We start from the raw sequence: 25,831 nt of genomic DNA on the forward strand, positions 1-25,831 counted from the left end.
ATAAGGGGGCACGATGGGGGTCTGCGGCGAAACACAATGGAACCGCCGCCATTGTGTGCTACGTGAAACGTAGAAGGTCGATCGATGGGACTAGGGCGCAGTGTAGGGGTGGACTTTATAAATTTCTACGTCTTTTCAGATCCACAGCAAATTAATGCAAGATGGCAGCTGCGCGACGATAAAGCACGCGGTCGAGGGGAACAACGGGTCGAACCGTTGCGCCGATCGAGGCTCAACGAGTTGGCTCGATCAAGTATTTAAATGAACAATCGAAGAAATCGCGTGGACAGATATCTAGATGACTTTCAGAACGTATTTCTAGTGCTTCGATGAGCTTTTTACGACTTGATCGCTGATTGGTTCGAAGGACGAACTTTTACTTTTGAATGAACCAAGTTGATCGACTTTGGGTAATAATATCGAAGTGATTAGATTCCTGATTTCTTGAAAGGGAAGTAATTCGTGGAAAGAAATGAACGAAGATACTATTTGTATGAGTTATCGTTACGCTATGTGACTGTCTTTTGTGTTAAATGATTATTCAGCTGACTGTGTTTCCATAACGAGCAATGAGGCTTTATACAGTTAAGCGTTAATTTCCTCTATAAGAAAACGACTTGTTTTTCGATTGAGTTTGATTAATATTATTCATAGAATAATTAATATTGTAGTCCCCGAGCAGAAAATTCTGGCTATATTCTATCACATAAAATTTAATAAAAAAAAAATTCGTACGTCGATAGTGAAACCTACGAACGTAAGTGCAATATTAAGTATCAAACGAAATAGTTATTATTATTAACGTGTATGTATAATACGGAATAACAATTATCACAAAATTAAATATCATGCATTTCTATTGTTCAATCGAACTTCTAAACGTCGCAAATCACTATTTATTAAAAAATTCATACTCATTCGATCAGATCCGATCTCGAGCGTTAATCTCCAATTAATTCTACACCCTGTGAACTCGAATTTCTACCGTTTGATTTGTTATACGACGCTGGCGATTTCGCAGAGGAGAATTTTCATAAAATCTCCAGTGCTCGCGCATAAATATACGCACACGCGCATATTACAGAAATTTTCTGTGCCCCATGAATTTAATAATGGTATCGTATAGCAAGTAACTTACCCTGTTCGGTTGAACGTGCCAGCTACGCCGTTTTCCATGCCTCTGTATGCCGTCTTCAGAAATGGTTAGGTCAGGTCTGCTGCCAACCAAACAGCCCCCTGTATCATATTGGCCGACTAGCAGTCTCAATCGATTTCCTGGACAGATGCCCTGAGCAGCAAAAGGAAAAAGAGACGTATAGCAATAACATCGTACAACCGGCGGGAGTAACAACGGTTTAAAGTAATATCGTCGGACTCGCCAAACTTTGTTGCGGCGTACATCCTCGTTTCAAGAAGATACATTGCTCCGTACAACTGAAACATCAGTTGTTAGAGGGAATTTATCGTTCTATGAAACGTTCAGTGTACGCGGCGAATTAAATTTTTATCTCTGACAGTCGGTGTGTTATTTTAAATCGCCCGACTATTTAGGTGACAGGTCTATTCAGGGCTATTTTCTTTGCAATTCTTTGTAAGGAATTGCTTTCTCTTAGCAGAGTGACTATTTCATCGCCGTTCCGTCGTACGTACTTATCGTTAGTTGCTTTCTCTTTATATTTGATCTGCGTTGGAACTAACTCGATCTTCTTTTTAACGTTACTTTGATTCATTCTTTAATCGATAATTCTCTTTCACTAACTTTAACCCTTCACCTGCCAATGATCGTGGAAGATATTTACACGATAGGTTATTGAAACAGTACCGAGGCACGTAAAATGAAAATAATAATCACAGAATAAGACTCGTACAATTTATGACATCGGACGTCTAGAAGTATCTACCAAGAAAATAACAATTTGAGATTAAAAATCCTATTATTCGGGATATAATAAACGTTCGAATATCACTTGCGTAATGTCTGACTAATTCCTGACTCTATTACACTCTGAAATTCTATACAATCCTTTCGTTAATTCGCTCTAACGAACAACTCTAAACATCCCAATTTGTTGGGCCAACGAGTCAACTTATCAAGCCCAGTAAATTACATTTTCTTCCATTTGACGAACCCATTATCTTTTGAAAAGCGCATTCGCGTGATAAAGCGACGGTCCGTGAAATCGATTTCGTGTATTTGCCAACGATGTTCCACGAGCCCTGCTTAAACACGAAGCAAGAGGAAACGTAGACAGGAACATTGCCTCGTTGTTGACGATTTCACCACTTTACTCAACGTTCAAAGCGTACAAGAAATACTTGTCGAATCGTCGCCAGGAAACGAAAGAAGATTTCAATTAGCAGCGTGTACGGGCGGTGACGATTCCGTGAAATCGAAACGAAAATAAACGTGTTAGCCTTGCAGCTTTCCATCCTATTACGGAAGGATCTTGCCTTCGTCACGGCGAACTGGTAGATTTTAGCCCCCTGAGGTCGTATTCAGCTTAGATAAGGGTTCTATATTGGTCCAAGTTTGTTTATTGTTGTAGCGTCATTGTGTATATGTTAGTATAGTTAGTACTTGTTCGGTGTTATTGGACGAATAGTAACGATTACATTGGTTTGCAACTAAGTGATTGCGGATTTTGTCATTAGGTGGTATTGACAGAAGCCGCAATCAGTTGCCAATCTCAGTTGCCAACTCGATAATATGCATATTTATATTTATGCAAATTTATATCTCTATGAACGCAATTGAACAGGCTTAGACAAATTGATCAAGACTATTTTTTATTAATTATTCGATCTCGTTGATACGATGAAGATATCTCCTTGATGAAAATACATTTAAAAAAGAGTATTTGTAAAATTACCATTTTACTTTGCTTTTCAATTTATGAAGTTGATCGATGTCTCTGAACATGCAGTTAAAGAAATTAAATGCAGAAAAGAACAGGATGCAATTAAAGAAGTACAAAGTAAACAGACTCGTTTCATCTAGTAGGTTTAATTTTACGGTATACATCTTCCACTAACCTTCTTTCTGTTACTTTAAAACACTGAAATCCATCTCTTTCTATGCTTGAAAAATATTTTAAGCTGAGGTCACAAAGATTTTCATCCAGATCTCTCAATCGCTTCTCATAAAAATTTCATGTTTTTCATAAAAACTTTTAGCGATCGTTCGTAAAGATTAAATCGAGTATCTAGAAGAGTGGGACGAGCATTTTTGCAGCATTTTTGAAATTCCTTTAGACCGTTCGGACGTTCGATCTGCAATTCGACGAGCAATCGCCAAACGACCAACGAATGCTCGTTCACGCTTTCGATTTGCTAAATTCTACTAAAACGTGGAAAGAGCATTCGTTCGCTTGTTCTGAACGTACCTTTAGCGTACTTCAACCCGAATCGCTGATATTTCTCTCCCGTGGAGCAAACGACGCGTTTTCGAGGTCTCGTGACAGCGGCAGCTGTCGAATGTCTACCTATCTGAGAGTTTCATATTCGAATATGTACGGGAAAGGTGAAACGTAACGTAATCGTAGCCTGGCGACAGTGGAAAATGGGATCGTGAAATCTGAGGGCTGTTGGGGGATTTGGTGGGTAACGGGAAATATGGTCGGAAGTGGATGGAGGTGTTTACTGAAAATGGAAATATACTGGGTTCAGTGAGTAGGGGATTAGCTGAGTAAATGAATGCTGTTGACTGGTAAAGTTTATGCTAATGGATTGGTTTGATAATTTAGCGGTGTGACTATGTTAAGTCGTGTATTTGCTTAATTGTCATAAAGATATTTGCTCGTTTAGACCGGCTATGTTTTCTTGCCCTATATTCGAGCAGGTAAAACAGGTTTTAGTCGTATAAATATGATTTCATGCGTTGAGAATGATGTCTGGTGGGTTCACAGGAAATGGGTTAGGTTTGTTTGAAAAAGGAAACAGTAATTACCGTCTTTCAGAGGCGATATTTATTAGGATTCTTTTATCTCTTTCATAATGGTTAATTGTAAAGTTGCAAGCTTCTATTTGGTAAATGTGACTTAATTCGATTAAATATGTGTTCGCACAGAGAAACTTTTCACTTGGATGATTGCCATAGACAGAGATTATAATGATTAAATGAAAAGACTTCCTTATGAGAAGATGTAAATTCCCTGTGGAATACGATGAAAAAGTTACAACCGCTTTTAGAACTTTTTTTTTTTTACATATAATGCAAAGTCAATTTTAATTAATCCGATATATCTTTTATTCTTCCTCTAAACCTATAAAGATCCTAAACTCCGAAAATCCAGATCGTTCAAGTGATAGACGATACAAATACCAATGTTTTTTTTTTATTTATTAAAATTTACAATCAATTCTCGCATTGAGAATTTTCAGTAATTTTTTCTGGCGTGGCTAATTATTTATAATAAGTTAATATGTATTATAGATAAGTATAATTTATAAGTAAATATTATAAATAAGTAAATATTACTTAATTTAGATAACTAATTGAATCTAGCGCTTAGGTCTAGCGGGTACTGTCTCTTCAGCCTGCGGATCTGGTCCGATGTATCCAGTAGTCCAGTAATTAGGGGGTTTCGATGTTTGTTGACTCTTTTGCTATATCTGTCGCTATATTTTTCCTCTTTGATTGTTGATATCTTGAGGTCGCGATGTATTAGTTCGTTGGTGACATACCAGGGTGTATTTATAATGGATTTTAGCGTTTTAGATTGGAAGCGTTCAAGTATTTCAATGTTGGAATACCAATAATTAATTAAAAGTACCAACTATTAATTTTAAATTAATAATTTATTAATAAATTAATAAAAAGTATGATACAATGTGTTTTTAATTTTTTTATGTTGTATAACTATACTAACTATATACAATATTGTATATTTAATTAACTCGAACAAGAAGAGCGTCACCATACGTTGGTGACGGGGCCCCCACGGAAGTATATCCGTCGCACGAATATGTGCGACGTGGCGACGAACGCGTTAACAAAGATATTTCTCTTGGAAATCCTCGCCTGTGGCACATATATCACCAAAAATACGCCTCTAAAGTATTTGTCATTTAAAGAAAACACGCGTCTCTTTTCATATGCGAAACGCTCGGAAATCACGTTGGTTGAAACTGAAATAAATTGAAACGTGAAGAAAAATGAAAAACACAAACATTGTTTACTCGCACTATCTGCCTGTAATAAATACAATCGTGAAAAGTCCTTTGTTTTTCGAAACGTTGAATATTAATTGTATACCTGACTACTGAAATTCAGTATTTCATGCAAAATGCAGTTGACCAATTTCACGACCTAATACGTGAAATATTCGCTTGTTCCAAACAAACGGTTTAAACGGTTCAGGGCAGAAACAGGAGCAAGCGAACGTATATGCGGCAAGTTCGCGTTTACCGGTGACGAACAACAGCGCGTTCATTTTCGAAACATCAAGTCAGTCTGTGTACCTAACTCTACAAAATTGTTCATTTGCCGTAGCATAGGAGTAGGAGGCCAAAAACGACAATATGCAGGGACACAGGTTTGCTCCATTACGGATTCTATTGACTCTCTATCAACGGATAGAATAGAAAACAGCCTATTCCGAGCAGAAACTGTTCGTACACCCGTTATGTCGCAGGGGCGCATCTGTCGTTAATTTTCGTGCGGACGTGCGAGACAAATCGACTTCGAAGTGAATGACGTGTCCGATGTTAAGAAGACCGAAACCACTTTTGTAGGCAACTTTCGGTGCGAATGATCGTGGCCTGGTTTCGACTCATTAAATGAAACTCGAGGACTCGTAAATCGTATCGTATATCAGCGGAAACCAAATAAATCCAATTGTTCCAATGGCTTGAGATTTAACAGACGTGATATATATTGAGATTTAAATAATATCAGGTTGTCCGAAAAGTTTCTCTCGTTTCATAAAGCGATAATAGATGAACAACAATTTCTGTTTTATATTATTTTATTGAATTATTATGAATTATTATTGAATTTTTATTATTATGATCGTGCATAATTCAATAAACTAATATAAAACAAAAAACACGAACACAAAACGAAAGAAACTTTTCGGACAACCTAATACATTGTCTAACGATAATTTGCTACTTTGCGATGATTTTGTCATTTTGTGCATATGTATATTTCGAGGCTTAAGGTATATGTTAAGGTAATTCCAGTAATACCGATGATCAATTGATATTGGAAAAACAATAAAATAAAACGGTGATTGTTTATAGTAAATATTTTGGAAGTATCTTCAATCATCTTATCTGTTAGATTTCAGATAATTCGAAAAAAATGTTGAAGCAATATTATTGCGTTTCTGACAGGAAAATTTAACAGAAGATGCAGTTTGTTGAAGATTCCAGCGTAATTCAGATCATCTTTACTACAGTGTTATATTTATTTTTGAACGAGTTCCACGTAATTTATCCTTATTTTCGCTCTTTAATCGCTATTTAGTCGGCTCTTATTAAGACATCGTTAAACTTAATAGTTTCAGTTCTTTATGTTAAAGACAACGGTCTTAATTGGCTCTCAGTTTCCCGTGCTAATTATTACACGAAGTTTGCAGGCCACAACAACCTTTTATAAAATTCTCAAACAGAAAAAAGAGAAGTAACGCCAAAAACGATTTCGTGTCTCATTGTTTAAGATGGATACAATGTTTAAACAAAAGAAATATTGGTAAAAAAAAATCGGTATCTTCGACAAGATCTTCTTTAAAATCTTCGTTAAAATCTTTAAATCTTCGTTTAAAAGTCAATCATAGAAAAAGGCTTCGTTATTGTTAAATATAAAAGTTGCGACAGGGTAAAACACAACGAACGAGATTAGCGTACAACTTCGAAACTAAACGTACGAATTACGCTTTACGCAGAAAGTTGATAATTCAGGCAAGTGAAAGTTGAAATTTTATAACTGCTCCACGTTGATGCATTTATCGTGTAACGCAGTGGCTTGTAAATAAAGGATGAGGCAGTCGTGCATCGGGTCGCAGCTGCAGTTACCCGTAACGCGAACGCGAGTAATTTCCTCGTAAACTTGTAGTACATCGGCGTACCCCTGTTTTCCAATTTCCAATTCGAACCACCCCCAACAGTTCCTTTTCAACGAGCACCATATGCGTTATACCGTGCCTTCTGTCTACGTTGAAGAGACTGATATGGCGAATGATAGATTCCACGTGCAAGAAGTTGCGAAACAGAATCTCCGTTAGAAGAAATACAACTGGATACAGAGATGCGTATTAATAAGTAGATTATTACGAATTTTTATGTATTTAGAGTTAATTTGGAAGGTGGAAAATAGCACAGAATGCACACATTATGGGAGAAATATATGAAATATCTAAAGTATAGTATAAGCTTTGTATAATATTGTATAGTATTTGATATGCAAAACAATTTCTTACCGTGTCTGTACTTTGTTAATTATATTTCCAAAAATACGAATCTTCGTAAAAATCTATTTCGTGAATAGAGTTAGATGAAATAAATTTTAGAAATAATGTGTATGTGACAAATTGTAAAGTACAAATTAAATAATAATAATAAAACAAAAAAGAAATTTAGCGAATGATATGCGATAATTAAATATATTATAAAAAATATAAAAATGAAAAATATGAAGTATAACGAATCAATTTCTAAGTTTGAAAACACCACAGCTGTCAATCAGGAAATAAAAAAATATATAAATATACAATTTTTCAATAAAAAATTTATAGAGTAAAATGTATATACGATTCATTTTTTTATTTAATCGTAGAATACAAAAGTTCATAACCTTTATGCTGTATTTTTGAATGGTGAATTCTTATGACTAATTAAGCTTTTATTTGAATTAAATATGCTTGATCGATTTAGTCGATATAGACTATTGACAAAATAACACGCGACAATATTAGCCTAAAATAAAATATACAATATTGTGTCATAAAAAGAAAAATCAGAAAACGCTCATCGCTCGTATAAAGCGTTATTACTCAAAAACAAATATGATTCCAATAATCAGAAAGCCATGCTAAGAATGCGTCGTCGTCAAACAAGCTAAACGTCAGCAAGAAATGTACTTACTATACCTGCGTTTATGTGCAGTGAAACGTAAGAGCACTTCCAAGGATGACCAATGCGTTTTAAAAGCGAAGAATGTGAGTATAACGAATCGACAAGCTTTTAAAGTCAATGTTTGAAAACACCATAGCTGTCAGTCGAACATAAATTGTACTGCAATATACCAATATATCAATCGTTTTACTCATAGTTATACTGCTGTCATTAATCACATTACGCTTGCAATAAAATATTCGTATTATCAATAATAGATACTAACGATACTCGATTTTCTTTTTTCAAAAATAATACAATTAATAAATTTGTAAATCTATCTATCTATCTATCTATCTACCTACTTACAAAATAAACGAATTTATCTCCAAATTTAAAACAGTTCATATAGCAACACATAGAGACAATAACGCAAGACAAGGTTCGTATAACACAAATTATCGATACATTACAGCGTACTACTTATGAACGAAATGAATCGCAAAGCTTTGAAAAGCCACCGAACGAATTTCCCTGAAAAATTAACTTAAAAAGCTTCCACGAAAAAAATCACCCTCGAACCTGATCTAACTCTTTCACGAAAAAGAATATGGTTTGACTCGGCGCACAAAAAATTCCAGTCGAACTTCCTTCCTTCTAACAATGTTCCGATAAATCCATCTTGTGACAAGTTACGACCGGTAAGAACCGACCTCGCTTAACCATCATCGTTTCTCCGCATTCCAAGAGCATCCAGCGTGTTGTCCGAACAGACATGACGTGTACTGCTGCTACGATGTAGGGATAGGTTTCAGAATATCATAGATAAGCATGGCAAGAAGATTGCCGTAGGTCGTGGAACAGCCAGACATCGCATCGTTTCGAAATTTTTCGAACAGATGTCGAACGCGGAAACGATTCTAGTTGGATCGCACTTTCGAGCTCGTTCCTACGGCTCTCCTCTCTCTGTCTCTCTTTCTATCTCTTCTCCTAAAGTTGTAGATGAAGATCTTAGATCAGAGGCTGTAACGGTGCGGCCTAACGTCCCATTTCCGCGATAATAATGCCGTGTCATGTGCTAAGAGAAGAGGAGAGAAAGAAAGGAACAACGTCTTTGTCCAGATAAACGAGTCTAGTCGCATCGAGCGGCATAGCTCTTTCATTTGAGTTGCGACGTCGTTCATGCGACACTTGCATTGTCAATACATTGACTGCTAGGCTAATGTTATATGCATTTTGTCCTGACATGGGGAGAGGGGGGCGGGGGACAATAAATTGGAGTATGTTACACCATAATATTTAACTATTAAATTATTACAACGTATTTGCGCACCTTTTTCTGCCAATGTTATCTGTCATTTACATTCAGTTTTTGATCCGTGAAATTTATCTTATTTTAATCGTTTTGGAGAATTTACTAAGAAAAACGTGAGTCACCGATGACCATCGTGATAGTCAAGTTATTAATCTGCTCGTTTAACCTGTTAATCTTCGACTGTTAAGGGGAGGACGAGTTGACTCGTCAATTGAATTGTCCATCTCTTGAATAAACTTCTTTATTTAGGAATCTCTCGTTCTTTACGTGCTATGTCGTTCGTTTTGAAAATAAATTGTACTATATGCAAGTTTGTAGAGACTGAAACGGATCTAATCGAGGTATGTCTTTATTCATATTTAACTCTGTGATCGTGTGAAAGCTTTCGATAGGATACAAGTCGCAAGCCGAAGTGAACGATACTAAATGAAATATATATCACACTTTTAATGGATTTATTTGCTATTACGAATTGTATATGTCTTAATTATAAGCGCCTTGGAATTATAAAACACCATGATCGATCTAGATCTGAGAAAATATTGAAAGGACCAGTATATTGGGTTTGTTCAGGATATCGATCTAAAGTACAAGATAAAAATGAGCAATAAACTGTTTGTAAAGTTATAGAAAAGTAATCAATTAGTAATTACGCGTTGCTATAAAATCCTGATCAGAATTGAATAAATGTAATATCAAACTTAATACGAGAAGTCAGAATCCAAAAAGTCTGTTCACTATCTGTATTTGACTTACAATTCGTCGAAAAATTTAATAACTAAATAGATAAAACAGAAATTCAATTTACATATACGTAATCAACCAGGTCACTGTTATTGAATATACAATTGTTTCGTAGCGAAACATTTGAAATCAGATGCAAAAGATCATTCTCAAAGATTTTAATAATTTCCTAACAACCTATTCCCTATTAATACTCATCTAACTTCTGTTAAGTGTTCTAAAGACTATACAATTTTTTCTTTTTTTTTTATTATTTAATTTGTACTTTAGAATTTGTCCAGCTTTGCATTTGGCAAAGCTTATAAATTATACATATCCTTTATAAACGATATATATATTTTATTATCGTGGAGTGTATACATTTAAAATTAGATATCGCCTGGAAATTAAGTATCCACAACGTATCGTGAATGACGTTGCGTCGCCTGATATATCATCGGTGAATGCAAAGAGAATAAATAATATTCTGATGGCGCCCATACTTTGGCTTGTGTGTTTCTTGTCTAGAACAGCTGATAAAGTCTGTCGGACATTGATAGAGCCACCGAGAGGCTTTCACGAGCGAACACATGTGATCTCGATGAACGCGGACGTTTACGTAAGTGGCTGTTCGATCGTCAACTAGGGCAATTGCGAAATCTTTTAAGGATCAGAGTGGGAAGCTGGTTAAAGAGAGCTTCGATGATGGACGATGGTTGAAGCTTTCTATTTAGCTATATGAGAATGTATGCTGGCTATTGTATGCAGATAGAGACTTAGGCAAATGTGGAACTTTGATGCTGTATCGATTGACAAAGAGTTGTTTTACCGAATAGCTTGCTGGGAAGCTCGTAGGCAAAATGATAATCGAAGATTAATTAAAGATGAAATGATAATTAACTTGAAGATTTCAAGAGACGCGTAGGAATTGTTTACAAGTGAAACGTTCGCTTCTGAAGATCGATGTGTAAAAGATCGTTTTATAGATTGCAATTTCTTTCCCGAGAAAGATTATATACCTTTCGAATTAGTTTTGATACCTTTATTTGTATTAGATTGTTTGAAAAGTTCCTTTCGTTTTATGAGGAAATAATAGACGCACAACATTTTTTGTTTTATATTATTTTGTCGAATTACGTACGATCCATTTTATTCTGTTGAGATAAACATTTCACAGACTTGGTTTCACGTTTGCATGAAGGTGCGTTGTTATAAAAAAACACGTTTCAGAAAGAAAAACACTTTCCGGACAACTTAATAGTTTCGTAACAACTTAATTTCTTTTGACACACAATATTCATAAAAAAAGCAATTTCGTATAGCATCAAAGATCCAACACACCCTCGCAAGAATTCTTCTTTTATAATCAAACCGTAATGTCAACGTATAATATTTAAACATTTATCCAAAATCTTAATGAACTTCCATTTCTCTAAGGAATTTCACGTTATACGAGGTAATTACACGGTTAATTAATTAATAACACTAAGTTATTTACGCAACGAGACTCGACTGTAAGACTAGTCCCGCCGTATTTTTTTACGTAAAATACTGTAGCCGAGTAAAATATAATCAGCTTTCTTGTTGAAAAGTAAAAAAGACGGAAAGTTCCGTTAAAGAAGGTAATTACCTGTCTACCTCGCAGAGCGCACAGCCACCATCCCTCGAGGCCAGCGGTGTTTTGTTCCAGGACAGTAAGAACATCGCCCTTTCGAAAAGCAAGCTCGTCCGGAGCTTCCGCGATATTGTCGTACAGGGCACGCGCTTTCACACATTTTTGCTGCAAAAGAAATACAAAATTTATGCACTACCGTTCATACTGTAAATCTTCATAGTTGAGACTCATTATTATTATTATTATTGTCATTATCATTCTTATCACTGCTGTCATTGTCATTGTCATTGTCATTGCCATTGTCATTCTTATCATTGGTGTTATTGTTATTGTTATTGTCATTGTCATTGTTATTGCTATTGTTATTGCTATTGCTATTGTTGTTGTTATTGTCATTGTCATTGTTATTGCTATTGTCATTGCTATTGTTATTGTTATTGTTATTGTTATTGTTATTGTTATTGTTATTGTTATTGTTATTGTTATGCGAACCAAATGTACATAGCTGTTCTGAGACTTTTGAGCAAAGAACGTATGCATATTTGAATCGTCAAATCGTGGCCTACAAAAAGATGATGTAATTTTACTAGAGAAATTGTCTGTTGTGGAACATTTGATCGGTTAGTTGTTCCACAGTAAAGCGTATTTTATATGAGTTACATGTAAAGTTTGTAACGAAGATAGGTTTCGCATCTTCCCTTAAAGACGTGATACGTAATTTGTATAGATTGTTGCTGAACTCTTTGGCGATAAAAATGCTTCTTCCTTCGAACGAGGCTGTATATAGGAGCACTGGAAGAAGATGTTAACCTTTCACGTTCGACATACGCAACACTGTACTTTAACAAATTACTAACTAATTAAGTAATAAATGTTTTCATTTTAATCCTGATTTTAATGCACTACATATTTTTCGCTAAAGTGTCAGAAGAACTATGTTTCTATCGTTAATAACAGATCAAAAAGGAATTTCTACAGCGTTCAAATAATCATCGGCGCTGAAAGAATTAATAACAACAGTGGAACATTCAAGTGTGACAAAAAAAAAAAGAAGGAAAAGTAATATGCCAAATAGATAGAAGAAAATCAGAAGATAATCAAAAATATGTAACAATAAATTAGAGATTGATTGATACAAATTTCAGATAAAACGATCGATTTGATTTTCTTTGAAAGAATAAAAACGACGCAGACTTGCCTATCAACATTCACAGAATTAGCGACCAACAAGCCACGTTTCCTCTCAGAGATTGCAGGCACGTACAAAGCGAGCTCGTCCTTCTAATCAATTGAATCCCATAAAATCCTAGCCGTTTCTGCAACTCGAGCGGCTATTTCGGGAAGCAAAATGTCGCTACGAGATAGAACGAACGTTTCAAACGAAACGGAGGCAAACAATGAACGTGGCTCGCTTACGAGGAAAACCGCCGCCTCGTGTTTCACTGAGGCTTCAAGTGAGTTCAATTAAAGTGCCTCCGTGCTATGACAACGGGATCCTCGCCATCCATTTTTCAGGGCAAACAATGATGTCATGCCACGACTTTGACGAATGTCGCCGAGGAAACGTGGCGCCTTGATGATCTTAGCCTAAATTAACGAGCGCGTCACACTATCGGTGTGGTTGAACCGTGAACGACCCCGTTTCCTCATCAATGAAAAAAATACGTTTTGTACGTACCGTGTGTTCTATCAAATGTTTATTGTTCTTCGTCGAACACATTGTGTATTCGCGATATGTAAAGAGCTTTATAATTTTTTGAAACTAGGAATCGGAGATTTGTAACGGTAAACGTGTAAATAAGGAAACATTCGTTCGCGGGATTCAGCTACATATATTACGAAATGAGTTTTAATTAAAACTTTCAGAATAGCCTCCAGATTTTTATTTCGAACAGTAACTGCAAATTAAAATAAATTGCATTTTTTATATAAAAACTTGTCTTCATTTGTACGCTTGCCATTGGACGATAGATTTTGTACAATGGGAACAAGTTAAAACAGGCAAAAATTGTTCAACTGTATTTCGAAATTTTTTGGCTCTGAATGTAGAACACTATTTTTTATCGGTAGAAAAGTTGGTTTTGTAAAATTACAAAATTTAGAATGGACTAGAGCTGCTCGATCATATCACGAAATTTTGTTTTAGATATGTAAATCTATCGATATTTTTACATTCAGATGAACGAAAAAGTGCAAAAAATTTTAAAACGAATGAGAATACTTCAGTTACACGTGCAACGAAATTTCTTGCTTTATGTTATTGTATTCTACCGCAATATGATCTTTTTCCACAGAGCGTGAACGTTTCGATCATACACATATTATAAAAATTCCTTTTTTGCACCATTTTCTGCTATTTACTTTATTTTCTGCTTTTACTTATTCCACGTTTTGTTGCTTAACGCACGTGAAAAATCACTGGTAAACTCAAGTGATTATAATTAGTCGGTTAAATATTAAGAAACAATTTATTGCCAGTGATGCGAGTAACGAGTAATTGCTATCACGAAAAATTGTATAACGTATCGTTATTACGACTCAATGGAGAATTTAATAAACTGCTAATTATACGGTAAAAGCTGGAATCTACAATTTGCTGTTTCTACAAAGTAATTGGATATTATCGTGTGGCAGATAAATTAATGATACGATAACGATATGTTATAAGGAAAAATGAGCATTAAAAGCTTCAACTTTTTACGATTATCTACGTTTGCCTTTGACAATTTTTGAAACAGCAATTGAATAATGGAAGCTGAATGACAGTTTGTCGGAATGATCAAAGTTCCTTTCAACTGAATTAACGGAAACCGTTGGAACGTTTTCAAAGCTTAATCCTCAATTACCTTGAAACATTCTCGGTTGAAGTTCAGAAAGCAACCTATGACATTTTAGTGTTCAAATAATTCAATGCTTTTCCGACTATATAAAATTGAAGAAAAAAGACTTTAATTTTCCATCATTGAAATAATAAACATTCGAGTATTTATTTCCATATAATGTAAATCAAAGTTTTAGAAATAAAATGAGGCAAATTAAATGAAAATATAGCTACGACATATGAAAACTATTTCCCATTATTTACTGTCAAATTTCTATTTCGTCCTCTTTATCAACGAATACTTTGCTCAAAGGAATTTAATTCAGAGAATTTCGTTATGAAACAACAATGAAATCATTCGACTGTAATTCGCCAATTCTTCAAGACGCTACCTTTTATCTTCAACAAGAGAAGTAAAAGTAAAATCCATTAATTATTGCCCGTTCTTAATTACTGCATTCTGCAGCGTACTCTTAGAGGTATGCCGATAATTAGCCCGCAGTTTCGTCACCTCAATTAATCATGAATTAAACGATGACATTTCCGCAATGTAGATCGTGCGAGCCACGAAGACGATCGAAAGCGTAGCCAAAGGTTTTAATCAAGAAGTAATTAGTAGAAACCGCTACGTGAGTAACTGCCATGCACGAGTGATCAAACGTGATTGGAAATTAATCTCGAATTAGAGAAATTAATTTCCCTTCTAATTCAGCTTTAAATGTCTCTTGATCGGTCACTTTGACATTCAATTACGAAACTAAGATTTGCACCGAAATTAATATATTGGATGTCGCTATCATATTTATTGCTTTATTGTGATATAACTATATTTCAAAATCATCTCGAATTCGTTGAATTATTCGACACTTTATATATGTATATGTGGTTCTTTTTAACTCACCTTTAGATAAAATTCAAATTATTATTTTAGCTGAAATAAATTTCACTAACGAAGATACATCTTCCAGGTACACTAACATAATATAGAAATTAGCTATGAGTCTGCCAACTCTTTTTAAAACTCGTTTTAAAATCTACTAAATATTTTAAGGAAACTAAAACACCAGTAACTCACTATAAGGGAGCTAGCAAGGAAGTATGTGATAAAAAATCTCAATTTTGAATTTTTTAATAAAACATAATTGCTTCGGTAAATCTCATCGTCAAAAAAATATTAATTTCGCGAGTGTATTTCATTTATCCATGAAATTAAAGACAAGTAAATTTTATTTCGAATCGTGCACAAATATATTACGCTATCGCATTAAGAACTGATCTTTAAATCTTTCCTCAATGTTCCAGAATCATTAAACGTTACGAAAAACAAATATACTCAGTCACTAAGTACTTTCCATACATCAACCGATAACGATATTAATATTCTCCTACATACATCGTCTAAAACCAGGCTAACGATTCAATGACTCAATTTCATCAACTCTCCCCTACATTATCAATGTGCAACGCAACAAGTGACATATGACGTCCAAGTAATTGAAATTCCACTCTCACATACTCTAAAACTTTCTCTGTTAATTAATATCCTGGCGAATATTTCAAGTTCACTGTAGCCAGCGTATGATCCACACGTCGATCCTATTTTAAGGAGGATCGAGCCGTGGCGAACTCGACGTTAAGTCGCCGAAGAATGCAGTTTAGTCCCATAAAAGGATGCTGGGATGCCAACGCATGTCAGGCTAGTCTGGCAGGTACACGCAGGTACTCACGACCTTTCGAACTGACAGCTTTCGGTTCTCAACGGTTAAAACGATACAAACCGGGTCATCGAGCGACTTCCGCGATACGAACAATTATATGCGACGAGCGAGCATAATTAGGCTTTCCATGTATTTTCGCGTAATAAATTTTAGAATTTGCGTAATAAATTTGGAATTCTATTTTACAAATAATTTTTATAATCTTGTAAGTTACGAATTAATAATTGAGGAAAAGGAATCAACAAGTAGCTTTTAATTGAATCGCTTCTAAATACTTTTGAAAGTTTTTCCTCCATTTAAACACGCCGTTATCTTCTTTGTGTTTAATTTTCTTCGAGAAGTTTTCTTCATATATATACCATTGCCAGTTTTATATTAATTTTGCGAGCAAAATATACATCATCTTCAAAATAATTAAAATCTCTTTATCGTTTTTCCATCTGGTAAATATTCCAGATATTCCAAATGTTTGAAGAATAAATTTTCCATTATGTGCGAAAATTGTATAGGTTTTGAAATTTCACTGTCGATTCTGTTTACCACATTCTTCGATATTTCAACCCTTCGATTATACGAGCTTTCGTTTCAAGCTTTATTTCCCTGTACAGAAAACAAAATGTCAAATAATATGATTACTTTTTTGATTAAAAACAAACAAAAAAGGGTATAAAATATTCGAGATAAATTCGCCAATAATTGTATGAACAGTTTTTATTCGAAAATATAAAGACACTTTTATTGGCCGACTGCAACATCATTCGAGGTATTTGTTACATCTCGAAATTAGCATTGTTGGAAGCGGAAATGCTGTTGATGGAATTGTTAATGTTATTTGATTGTTTGAGCGGTAGCGTGAAATTAATGGTTTCGTGTAATTACATTTGAGATCTTTGTGCCGTGAACCATAGTGCGCTTATGACATCATTGCAATGGAATATTCCTTACGGGGATTCACGTTAAACCCCTTGGTAAGTGGGACTCTAACTTGACGGAGATAAGTGTAATTGGTGTAATTTAAGGTGCACGCTTAAAACGTTTCTCTCCTTTGTTATGCCAGGTCAGTTTGTGGCTATGCTTTCAACGAGGCCCCTCGTGATTGCTACGTTTATGTTAATTAAAAACAAGATATTATCTTGGCAACATCTTCGGTGGTTCATTGACATCGTTTGGGAATTGCGAGAAAGGAATGAAGAGAATCACGCGATAAAAAGCTGTTAAGTATTGTTTAAAAGTATCTTATCAATTAATACGATTTACCGTGTTACTCGGTTAATTAACAATCTCAATATATTCCGTGTCGTTCGTTTTTTTAATAGAAAGAACAAATTACGGATTTTAAAACGCATGGATATATTTTTGCGTTACAAACACTTTATAACGATCAAGTTTTGCACGTGTGGAAAGCTAACAAACGAGAATACATACATACGAGAAAATTGGGAAATAGCTGTATACGCAAGTAACATGCAAAAGAATTCAATTTCAAAAATAATTCTCTAAACTTGCTTCACGCGCACAAGCAAGTGAAAGGAGAAAAAATATCGAGTTTTGTCGCTCTATAGGTGGAATTTTATTTGTGACCTTTGGAACTCCTCGCTTTGATACGAAATGCAGAAATCAATAATCGCAATGGACAGATTGCTTCGTAGCAATACGACGATATAGCAGTGAAACGCAATAGTATAATAGTAGCAGACAGACTGGTCAACTCTGTGTATTTATAAAAGATCTAAGTACGTAAAAATATATAAAATTTCCAAAGTACAATTTTTGTTATAACATTCAGAGACCGAGACAAATCTCTGCTTATCGTTAGCAGAGACTCTACTTTTTTATTTGTTTATAAAAATATGAATTTCACAAGATTTGAGAATTTCATTTCGAACAGACGAATAAAACAAGATTTAAAGAATATATATGCGTAAAATAAATACGTTACTTTTAATAACTGTAACTTACTAATCCATTAACTCAACTAACTTAGCTAACAATAAAAATTAGAGACTATAATAAATACTTTATCTTCCATTCGGATGACACGTAAAGAAAAAAAAAAAAACAGAAAAAACAAGAATCTACAGCAACATCCGATTTTCCACGCACAAAGAATTACAATCAGAAACTGCAAGCTTCAATCAACTTCAGGTTCTGCACAAACTACATAGAGGCAGTGACGCGACAGACGAAAGTTCGTCAGTTCCATTAACGGCGTGGCGCGTGTTCCAGCGTTGGCGGAGCATTAACCCGAAATAATCCCAGCGAATCACGTCGATCGGACGATGTAATTCGATTAAAATCCGCCCCACAGCAAGCGGCCCCCTATGCAGCATCATTGTATCTTCATAATGCAGCCTTTGTTAGCGAGCATACCTGTACCTGACACGGATGCACCTGCGCAAACATTTTCACGCGAGTCCTCGTGATAGCATTCACGACTGAGTCCGTGCTCTTGTGTTTCAAACGCACGCTCTTATGCATACTAATGTTTACGATCAAATCAAATTAATCAAAAATCGAGCAAAATAATTTCATCGATTTATAGTAAGAAATAGGGAAATGCTACTAGAATATAGTATGCGAGTTAATAATAAGTTAACGAGTAAAAAGTGTGTTTGCTATCTTGTTGAATTAGCTGATCATAAGGTGCAGGATCATGATTACGAAGAACTTGACCATTTACCAATAAAATATCGACTCAAATAACTGATGTAGTTAATACGTCAGTGTATTGAGTTTGAAGAAACTAATAATCAATGGAAAATAAAATCAACGATAATATTTAATACGAAGACTAAAAGGAAAACACCCCACTGATCTCACTAAAGAAATAAAATAGTCAAACTATGGTATCGAAGATGGTATCCTGCTAGGGGTAGCCATGCACATGTTATTTAGCAATTAAGTTGGAAAAATTCACCAAATGTCCAGCTGGACAAATTGTAAAGTACAAATTAAATAATAAAAAAAAAATATTTAATACTATACGATAACGATAATATTTTAAGACTTCCACAAGCCGGATTGTCACGCTTAATAATATTAATCGTCACAGGGTTGTTCAAGGCTTTCATTCCAAACGGAATTTCTTTCCCACGTTTTGCAGCTAGTTTCTTCAGGATCTAAAAGCACCTAAAGAAAACTTTCTTTTTCAGACCTTGGATAAACTATCTGTAACGTTAACAAAACGTCGAGAAGAAATTCCAGTTGGACACGTCTTGTATCCAAAAGCCTGGCACTGCGTTCCGCGCAACTATTCAATGACCATTCAATTTATGCTAAATATCCAAAAGGTATCCTAAAATCCTAATGCTTATAACCATCGGTATATACGTATATACGGATGAACGTGCACATGACGATGTATCGTTCGCTTGTATTATTGCTACATCGTTCTAACCGTTGTAGATTGCAACGTGTTATTCCAAACACGAGGTCGTCTTCCCTAACATTCCCATTAGGGGGACCACGGCCACGTCCTCCCAACGACCATTGTGCGATGGCTCCTGGACAATCTCCATGCGAAGGATGAAATTATTCGCTGCTCCATGGCGGCTGGTATGCGTCCAGGAAAATGGTTTAACCCCTCGGAGGGTCGTGTGAGCAAACACACAGTGCTTCGAAAAATTCTGCTAGTTGGAATTTTCTGTGTCTTTAGACGTTGAGTCGTGAGTTGTGGGTTAAGTATGCAAGAAAGTCGTCATTCTTTACGTTCGTTTCGCTAATCTCGCTTGGTAAATGAAATTGTAATGGAGTTGTTTGATTCTGGGAATATTAAACGAAGTTGGTGTATAAAGAACAAAGACAAAAATAAGTCATATTTGTTTTTACTGTAGTAAGTAAATTGCGAATATTTATATATAGATATGTTAATCATTTGTCTCTTTAGAATTTGTAATTTAAATTGCAGAGATAATAGTTTTGCCAATGTTACGAAGTTTAAATTGGTGTCTCTCGTGTATTAAAATTAATTTATCTCTGTCAAAGAAGCTTGTTATACGGTACATGATGTAGGAGTATAATGAAACTTGTATTGACAGCAGCATATTGCATCAATGTTTCCTGAACCTCTTGCAGTCCTTGCGAGCTCAATATGTCTAGCCTTCAGAATGTTACCAATTTCGGATAATATATTAAAAGAGACGTTCCATCGTAATACAGTCTCGAGCTTATATGCAACGCTTTGCAATATTTTGTTGTACTTCGTATCAATAATAAGATACTGCGTGAAACATTGAAATAAGCGTGAACTATGCTCTAATACAAAATGTATGCATTGTGCAAAATATACAGCATAAAAATCGATTTTTGTAATCGTTATAGTGACGGAATATATTCAATTATTCTCAATATTGTTCGTCGAGATGAAACCAATCTTCTGATGGGATAATCAAAATTTGTCCTACTCGTTATGAAACAAAAATATTAGAAATTGATATTGAAAAATGATCATCATATTGGATGAAGAAAAACCAGCGATTTATTTAAATGATATTCTAGTCTGTAAATGAATATTCTAAAGTCAATTTACAAGTAGAACTCTTCATCAACTTAGATTCGTCCATGCGTTATCTCCTTTTTCTTATTTCGTTTCATACTTTTCGTTAAAATTTTCGCTATAGTCTATAGATATAGCTGCGAGTTATAGTTGCTAGTTGAACTGCACCAGAATTCAATCGAGGAAATTTAATTAAATGTCGAAACGAATGTAAATGGGTGGGAAAGACAGAAAACGATAGTACAATTTTTGTAATAAATGGAAGCAGAATATTGGAGAAATATTAGGCTGTTCTTGAAAATTACGAGGAGGAGTATAAATTATTCCATGGGCAGAATTAAAAATATGAATATTAACGAATTAAGCGAAATGAGTTTGAAGGGAAGTCTTCTTTTTTGCTTCATGTCCTGAATTTTGATTTATTAGGTCTCGAGTATATTTGCAAAGAATTCTTTCCAACTGGATGAAATTTTATGTTTAATTACCTTGTGTCTTCGCTATTCTAACTATGCTATTTTAACATAAATTTTGAAAATAGACAATCGCACATCTGAGTGTTAATTTAACTCGTTCTTATCGAAAGAACCAACATCGGCGATTTATAGAACTCTATAAAATTAGACGAACGAGGTCATCTGAGAGATACCAGACGTTTTCTTCAAATAGCTCTATTTTATTAACAGAATGGAAGTCTCACAACAAACGATTCGAACAAATAATTAAACTTTGGTACTTTATCACAGCCTATTTACATTTGGACTACTCGTGTTCTACTTCACTTTTCGTGTATTTAGCTGTGATTAATAATAGAACTTATTCAGTATTTAGTAACAAACATTCGATGTATTCTTTTAATTCAAAGTTTATTTAATCGTTGTTACTTAGTAAGTACATTAAATCTAAATTACTAGAAGATACACAAAATCATAATTTAAAGGTAAAATTAAGCAGGCAGACAGATGGGATATAAACAGCTCTTAAAATCCAGGCAAACATTTTTGATAGAATAAAATATACAAGACGTGTGTACCACATCGATAGTTCTTGCATTACGTAATTCATTACGTTTTAATAAACCGTAATTCAACGACTATTGTATGCCTAAGATATGCTGTGTACCAACTTTTTATCAAATACGTATATATTCGCAACGAATATCTTATAATTTCTACATAGATTGATTTTCACATTGATTGCAAGTTTTACGATGGCCGTAGCAATTTCATTACAGCGTGAAAAAAATTTCAAAATGTTTCATATAGCGCATACGATATGCACATCAAAGTTTTCTATAATAATTGTTCAAATATTTCACGAGCCAAAGTATCGTCTATGCACGAGCCAGAAATATATTCAAAGCGACTCAAAACGTTTCACAGAGTATACCGCTGCCCATAGAACGTTTCATGGATGACGAACTAAATATTAGGATCGAAAGGTTTAATAAACCGATCCATTTAATGGACTACGCACCTGACTAAGTCCATGCAAAACGTCCAACACCGATGGAATTTAATATCCACGAGGAGGCAACCACTGAAATTCCAGATCGATGAGAACGGCCATATTTTCGAATTGATCTACATTCCGATCGCTCTCTGAACAAATATTTATGCGACCAGAATACGTATATAGACAGAACGATACGCGTCTACTGGTGGAAAAGGTGTTTCGGCGGCTCTCTTAGGTCCATTACTAACGTTACGTACTCTCGTATGTCTCGAATCTAAAGCGTGGGTCGATCCTAAGCCAATATTTTGACACGGGACCACCGTCATCTTTTCTTCGAGAGCTTGTACATTGACTAGGATTCAGTCATCTCGCGATTTATGACATTAACATAAGTAGAGTGTATATATCGAACGACATACACGTGAGATGAGAAAAGGGAATAACGGAGCGGTAACTGAGTAAGTTGAATAATAAAGTTTTGGATAATTACTAGACTGCGGATTTTTATGCGTTTATGAGAAAATATGAGAGCGTAAAATTACACGAAATGCACATGATACAAAAAAAAGAAAATATATAAAATATACAAAGTGTAGTGTTTTGTGTAATATTAGGTTGGCAACTACGTGATTACAGATTTTGTCATTAGGTAGTACTGATAAAAAAAATATAAGATAAAATATGAGAGCGTAAAATTACACAGAATGCACATGATACAAAAAAAAAGAAAATATATAAAATATACAAAGTGTACTGTTTTGTGTAATAGTAGGTTGGCAACTACGTGATTACAGATTTTGTCATTAGGTGGTACTGATAAAAAAAATATGAGATAAAATATGAAAGCGTAAAATTACACAAAATGCACATGATACAAAAGAAATATATATATGAAATATACAAAGTGTAATGCTTTGTGTAATATTGGGTTGGCAACTAAGTGATTGCGGATTTTGTCATTAGGTGGTATTAATAAAATCCGCAATCACTTAGTTGCCAACTCAATACGTAGTAGATAAAACAATTTTCTACCGAGGTTCTAGTTTCTTCGTTATATATCCAACAACGCGAATCTGCATACAAATTCGCAGTCTAGTAATTATAGTAGAACTTCGTTTAACTAAATTTGTTAGGGGATGAACAATTTATACGTATAATTGGACTTCGTACATTTTCCTTACCACGTATTTATTATTTTTCGTTCGTATAAGAGGAGTTCTCGTTGAGATAAGTGAATTCAATCAGCAAAAATTCATTGATAAATAATCGAGTATTAATTGGTATTTCGTTCCACTAAATGGAATGCAGATAAATGGAGTTCTACTGTATATTACGTAGAAGATCACATATGTCATGGATTTCAATGATCTTGATATATGTTATAACGTCGATACTGTCGATACACGGATGCACATTAATGACAATGCAACGTATGGTCAGGATATCTTGTAACTAGTAATGAAGCGGAAACGGGATGATTCTACGTGATAAAATAAAATTGAGGATGTAGAGAAGAATTTTTTCCTACGAGCTTTTGCTTTCCGAGAAAATTAGTTTTAAATATTTGTTCGGCTATGTTCCATCTAATTTCGTTCGATTTTTATTCGTCTTTCGAAGAAATAGGAAATATCGGATGATATTTAAAACAAAGATTTATTTAACGTTTAATGAAACTGATTATCAGGATAAATTGTCATTGATACGAAGAACAGAATGAGAAACATTTTCGACAATTTATAAGCTAACAAACTTCACTGTATACTGTCAATATGCTATTTTACAGTGTATTCTGTTTCATCCAATGCGATAAATATAAGCAAAGATAGCGATCTGTAGTCTTTAAATTGTATGAGTACCATGCAAGTATTCAAAGTCAATTTCCACGACGATACAGCCTCGTATAAAAAATGTCTGTTCTACATTTTCAATTTATTCTGTCATCATTCTCATATTTTGTCGTCATGATTCTCTTGTACGATTGAACCACGCAAAATTATTAATGAAATTTTACAAATCAGCAGAGATAGTAAATTTCTTTGAACAAGAATAACAAGCCATTTTATAAATTGAAAACTATTTGCTTCTTCGATATGAAATTGAAAAATTGTACAAAAGTAGTCTACAACCTACAATTTGTATCTTGTCAATTTGCCAATATCATCGTAAATTATTTCGCATGTGGAACCCAATTGCATCTACCTGCCGTTAGTCACAAGTCATTCTGTGCATTGAACTGGTCCAATTATTTAGACAAATTGAAACAAAATCTCGTTATTTCTTCGACATGCCATACATATTGTTAAGAAACGAGTTTGTCGTTTGTTTTTCTTACTTTTACCTTGGTTCGATTTCATCGGCGAAATTATTTAGCGACTGTGTTCCATATGCAAATGTGTCTACAGCACGGTCGTCAGATTTTGTATTTTCCTTCTCGCGGAAAAATAAATCTCGGGACTTTACGAGGATAGAGAACCATAAATACGAGACGGAAACTCAGCTAAAACTAGACCAAACAACCGTGCCCCTAGTTATTTGTTCGGCTGGCTTTATATGGTAAATCACGCGAGGCTTTACTTTCGCGCGTTGTCCCTCGTTTTATGGATCATCTTTTCTCTCTATTCCAAGCAATATAGTACAACTATCCGGAAGATTTTTGCTTCCGTGAAAACATCAGAGAAACGGGTTTATTTGTTTATCGTCCATTGGCATACATATTTACAAATTTTACGTTGTCAGCTTTTTATTACATACGAGTATATGTAGTGGTATGTATTTGTGTAAAACGATACGAGTTTTAAAATGTACTTTGCTTTTGACATCTTACGTATATTTTATTATTGTAGGTTTCTGCATAATCGTACTCGCCTTAAATGCACAAACATTTTCAAACTAGTTACTACTGTCGTATAAGGGCAGAATGAAAGAATTCGATTAAAATTTTTAAATTATTTCCCGATTGAATTCCTATTCTTCAATCACAAAAAAGAAACCAATAAAAAGATCGTTACATAATATCGTTAAAATTTTTTCCAAGATATTACACAACCCAGAAACTAGTATAAAAAGTCTCACGGTGGCTCGATAAATGTTTGTATCGAAATATCAATATACAAGAATAACTATTCAATTATCGTACAAATCAATAAATAAGTAAATTCTAACAGTACCAACAACTTCATTTCCAGAAACGAGAAATCAGAGTAAAATATCGTACATATCGAAATACCAATACTCTAAAACAATTATCTAATTATCTCACAAATAAGAAACACATAAACCTCTGGATATTACCAAAAAAATTCCTATCGTTTCGAAGACCAAAGCTGATAGAAGCTACGAGAAACGATTCTACAAGCGTTCCACGGATATTTATTTTGAAATGCCCACGCATGAAAGCAATCATTCGAGTATGTTACACATAAATTCCAAAGATGTCCACTCGAATAACCCCGACAAGTGAAACTACTTACGAAAAGAACTTACGGATGCTCGAGAAACACCAACAACGCAACGATGCGAAAAACGAGCGCGCGAGTAGCGTAACAAGTGCAAGCTAATTATTTCACGCTGTCGGCGAAAAGCGCATCGCCGGCGCGGTTCTCGAGCGCGGCACACCGGCGATAAGGCGGGTTCGCAC

At 34.7% G+C, this 25,831-nt stretch overlaps 1 protein-coding gene across 1 annotated transcript in view; it reads right to left on the reverse strand.

Moving 5' to 3' along the window:
• LOC100743603 (breast cancer anti-estrogen resistance protein 1) overlaps positions 1–25,831 on the reverse strand; it is a 166,172-nt gene that overhangs the window by 58,453 nt on the left and 81,888 nt on the right. The window contains exons 2-3 of the mRNA XM_012390870.3: positions 11,724–11,873; positions 1,139–1,288 (exon numbers count right to left, since the gene is read on the reverse strand). Of these exons, the coding sequence (XP_012246293.1) occupies positions 1,139–1,288; positions 11,724–11,873 (300 nt within the window). The remainder of the gene's footprint in view (positions 1–1,138; positions 1,289–11,723; positions 11,874–25,831) is intronic.

Source organism: Bombus impatiens, unplaced genomic scaffold (genome assembly GCF_000188095.3).
Source record: "Bombus impatiens unplaced genomic scaffold, BIMP_2.2 scf_0899, whole genome shotgun sequence".
NCBI lineage: Eukaryota > Metazoa > Arthropoda > Insecta > Hymenoptera > Apidae > Bombus > Bombus impatiens.